Source organism: Colias philodice, chromosome 29 (assembly GCF_061535455.1).
Source record: "Colias philodice isolate Cphi_HAF_F1 chromosome 29, ilColPhil1 Martin Lab GWU primary, whole genome shotgun sequence".
Taxonomy (NCBI): Eukaryota; Metazoa; Arthropoda; class Insecta; order Lepidoptera; family Pieridae; genus Colias; species Colias philodice.
The window spans coordinates 1044688-1048919 of record NC_143114.1 but is presented as its reverse complement, the minus strand read 5'-3'; the positions used below and the strand labels follow the sequence as shown (position 1 = coordinate 1048919).

At 34.1% G+C, this 4232-nt stretch overlaps 2 protein-coding genes across 2 annotated transcripts; one reads left to right on the top strand and one right to left on the bottom strand.

The window, feature by feature from the left end:
• LOC149475705 (uncharacterized) lies at positions 1 to 1207 on the bottom strand. The gene is made up of 5 exons (XM_089712567.1): positions 1073 to 1207; positions 894 to 987; positions 647 to 820; positions 216 to 328; positions 1 to 132 (listed from the first exon to the last, which is right to left on the bottom strand). The coding sequence occupies exons 1-5, from the start codon at positions 1205 to 1207 to the stop codon at positions 73 to 75; spliced, it is 576 nt and encodes a 191-aa protein (XP_089568693.1). The 3' UTR covers positions 1 to 72.
• Positions 1208 to 1743: 536 nt separating this feature from the next.
• On the top strand, positions 1744 to 2388 carry SmD1 (small ribonucleoprotein particle protein SmD1). The gene has a single exon (XM_089712568.1). The coding sequence runs from the start codon at positions 1886 to 1888 to the stop codon at positions 2261 to 2263; it is 378 nt and encodes a 125-aa protein (XP_089568694.1). The 5' UTR covers positions 1744 to 1885; the 3' UTR covers positions 2264 to 2388.
• The last annotated feature ends 1844 nt before the right edge of the window (positions 2389 to 4232 follow it).

Genomic DNA, 4232 nt, shown 5'->3' with positions numbered 1-4232 from the left:
AATAAATATTTTGTTTATTCTATTTAAATTTTCATGTTAAATAAAATCTAATCCACTACGTGTTACTAAAGTTTAGGGAGTAACAATATCCACAGAATTCTTGATCATTCTCATAAATTCTTGAACAGATATCTGGAAAAGAAATAGTTTGAAGTAACTATGGTGCTATGGTATGACGGTGTGCACGTTGAATAAAATTTACAAATTACACTTACAAGTCCATCAAAATCCTTATCTGCATCGTCAATCATTTCTTCTATTTCTTGATCTGATAAATAAATATCTAAGATTTGCGTAACCCGTTTCACATTTTCAAAATTTATAAAGCCTGAAAATAGTGCCCAATTTACTATCAGTTTTTAATTTTTATTTCATAATATACTCAGAATGTTGTGTAGCTAATATAAACAAATTTCAAAAATCATTCATAAGCAGTTGTTCCACATAGGAAAGAACCAAATCGGTATAGATTTATAAGCATGCAGAGATACAAAAGTGAACTAGACTCAGATAATAGGCATGTTATTCTTTAAAAAAAAGTCATATTTATATAGCAGGCTAGGTTGTTCATGAGTAAGCTGAGAATCGCAGCGCTTTTACCTAATACTTTAGGGAAAAAGTACCTACTTATATAAGAAGACATTACCACAATCATCCATGTCGAAAAGTCTAAAACTCTTCATAATGTCCCCATCGCTATCCAGCGACATTATCTTTCTCATGATAGCCGTTTCGAAATTTTCAAAACTCAGTTTACCAGTATTACCCTTGTCTACGCCATTAATCATTTTCTGAAGTTCTTCTTTCGTTGGTTCGTAGCCTAAAGTACATAATATTATACATTTTAATTAATAGGCATAATATCGGTAATAACATTTATGATGATTTTTTACCTAGAGCTTTGATAGCCACTCGAAAGTCTTCAGCCTTAATTTTTCCTTCGCCATTATAATCTAGCAGATTGAACGCTTGGTGAAGATCATTTTTCTAAAAGTAGGAAACTTTTTGTTTTTAATATATTTCGCAACATTATGACTGCTATATTATATTTAGAATTAGATTAATATTTGACCTGATCGTCAGTTAGAAATAATCTAGCTTTAACATCAGTAAAGTGTAATTTGTTTGTTGAAGAAACACTTTTATGCTCAACTTCTACTTCGGATATTTCTGCGGTTACAGACAAATCTAAAGCTATGGTTTCCATACTTTTGTGTTTGAGTTATTTTTGATGAAATGAACCAACTCGATTATTATAAATTAGTTTTTTTTTGGAATTAATCTCATTAAAATATATTTTTATAGAAACGTTTATTTTTTTATAAAATAAGTACTATATTTCAAAAACGTATTTATTTGTTATATGGATTTTTTATAACATTGTAGTTAACCTCTTATCGGTTAACGTAGGGCGTCGTTGAAATAGGGGATGAACTTCTTCGGACTTTAACTGGTGGTTTTGACCGTGGGGTTTAATAGCACTGTATAAAATATACTTACCTGCTCCTTAGTTAAAACTAGACGAGCACACACAGTAATTTCTTGTTCTTCGGGTTCTGCCTCAGCATCTATTATGGGGTCTTCTACAATAACTTCCGTGGTCATTTTGAAAATTATTCAATAATCTTCTTCAAGTCTTCAACTAAACAAATCGTTCTAGCAGAAACCTTGGCAACCAAATAATAATTTATTTTTAAAATTGGCAGCACCTCACCATAGACTACAGAATATAGGCGCTTAGCGCCAAATGCCAATCGCCATATTTTGTTTAGGCTGTCTGCTGTCATTCTTGAATCTTGATTTTTCGAAAAATTGAGGTTATTTCGGCGCCCTGACGCCGTTATTGTTTTTCTAAAAGTGGTATATAAATAACAACACAAGAAACATGAAGCTCGTTCGTTTCTTAATGAAACTTAGTCATGAAACAGTTACAATAGAATTAAAGAACGGTAGCGTCGTCCATGGTACCATCACCGGCGTCGATGTCGCTATGAACACACATCTCAAAGCCGTAAAAGTAACTTTAAAGAATAAAGAAGAGTTGCAATTGGAGACGTTAAGTATACGTGGGAACAACATACGATACTTCTTGTTGCCTGATAGTTTACCTTTGGAAACTTTGTTAATCGATGATACGCCTAAAGGAAAGGGTAAACGTGAGGGCTTCCAGCGCGGTGGTACGAGAGGCGGCAGGGGCAGAGGCCGAGGCGGTCGCGGAGGCCCGAGAGGCGGACGCGGAGGACGGGGACGAGGCCGCCGATAAACTTAGTGTATATTAGTTATAAGTATTTGTGATTACATTCTAATTCCTACCAAAAGTTGTCTCATAGAAGTAAAGAACGTGATTTGAGTTTTTACTGAGTATTAAAGAATTTCCATCTTTGCAAATTGAAGTTTTAATAATAACTTACACCAAGAAATGAAACATTCTAAGTAGTCTGGATGACATAGCGCTACAGGCAGTTCAAAAAATAATATACACTATCTAATATGAATTTGGTTTGGGATATGACAAAGCACTATTATTGTGGAACCACACACAGGTTTGAACTTATATTAATCAATTCAAGACTTTAATATAAATTAAAAATACCTTGAGTTGAATTATAGTTATCCACATACAAAGCCAACAGTAACACACACTTTAATACAGCTGTGAAAAATTCTACCTTGAGGTAACCTTTCTTATTTAAAAAAAAATTAAATGCAAAAAAAACTCAGTTCTGTTACAAATGGTTCATGGAAGCTTGATAGTAGAGTAATTAAAATTTTCTGATATACAAACTGAAATGTTTATTCCTTTAACATTACATACTCTTATTTTGGGCTAATTATTATCTTACTTCAAGTGTACCTACTAGGGAATTGTGTACCATCTTAGCTTAACATCAGCCAAGATTGTGGTCAAGCGCTTTCCTATCAATAAAACATAATTTAAACATAGATTTGCTACACTTCATGGTATCACTGGTTTTGGGTAATTTTGCATACAAATTGTAACAGCTGCAATATTGAGGCTATATAATTTATGAAGAAAATTTAGAGGATCTCTTACTAGCTTTCCGCCTGAGGCTATGCCCGCGTTTTAAAAGAAAAACCCGCATTTTTCCTGTTCCCGTGGGAATTCCGGGATAAAACCTATCCTATGTGTTAATCCAAGTTACCCTTTATATTATGTGTGCTAGATTTAATTGTAATTGGTTCAGTAGTATTTGCTTGAAAGCGTAACAAACACACGCACACATACATCCATCCTCACAAACTTTTGCATTTATAATATAAGTTATTTTAGTAGGATAGAAAAGGATGTACTGCATAAATATTTGAATTGTACGTTTCACGGAATTTCTGATTTCACATTGACGTAGGTAAATCTGTATTATGTACTGTAATGCAAATTCACATTATCATTAGAATAGTGTGTTCTGCATTAAGAAGCTATGGACGTTCATAAATGTTAGTTCATATTAAAAGACAAAGTTTTTAGCAGCTAGGTAGTCGTAAATTGCATTGCAGCTTCTCATATATAATAATAATTAATTCATTTATTCAAGTAACCAGGACACATTTTGTTAGTAACAATTAATAACTTAAAAATTGTTAGTAAAAATAATACAATTTATTATGACTGCTAGAAATGCACACCACCGCTACAACGCTATCCAAAAAGCAGACAATTTGCAGCAGTGGTTTACATACCAGCAGTCGAGCCGACTACATTGGGACTGTCCTGCACACGGCGCACCAGGGATGTTTATAATATAAAAACAATAGTTTTATGATCCAACTGTATGGAGTTATAATGATGTAAAGAAGCTTTTTATATACCTACATCTACATTATTTGTTAAATTAGCCCCTTGTTACACCAGCCCCCCTAGACAAGTGGCTTTCTGTTAGCGTAGCGTTCAATAGAATAGACTACGAATGTATGAGATTGACGTAGGCTGTAGATAAACGTATCTACAGCTCACGTCAATCTCATACATTCGTATCTAGTCTATTCTATTGAACGCTACGCTAACAGAAAGCCACTTGACTAGGGGGGCAGGTTACTCAAATTTCCGATACTTGAAGCCTTGTGTACGAAGGGCCTTATAATCAAAGCGGGCGGAAGGCATAGTATCTGTAAATGTGATAATTAATTATTGTCGCCTATTGCACGCAAACGCGGGAAAAGCCGCGCTGTCATGTCATGACGAAAACAGGTCTACCCGCTGCTAAATACAGGTT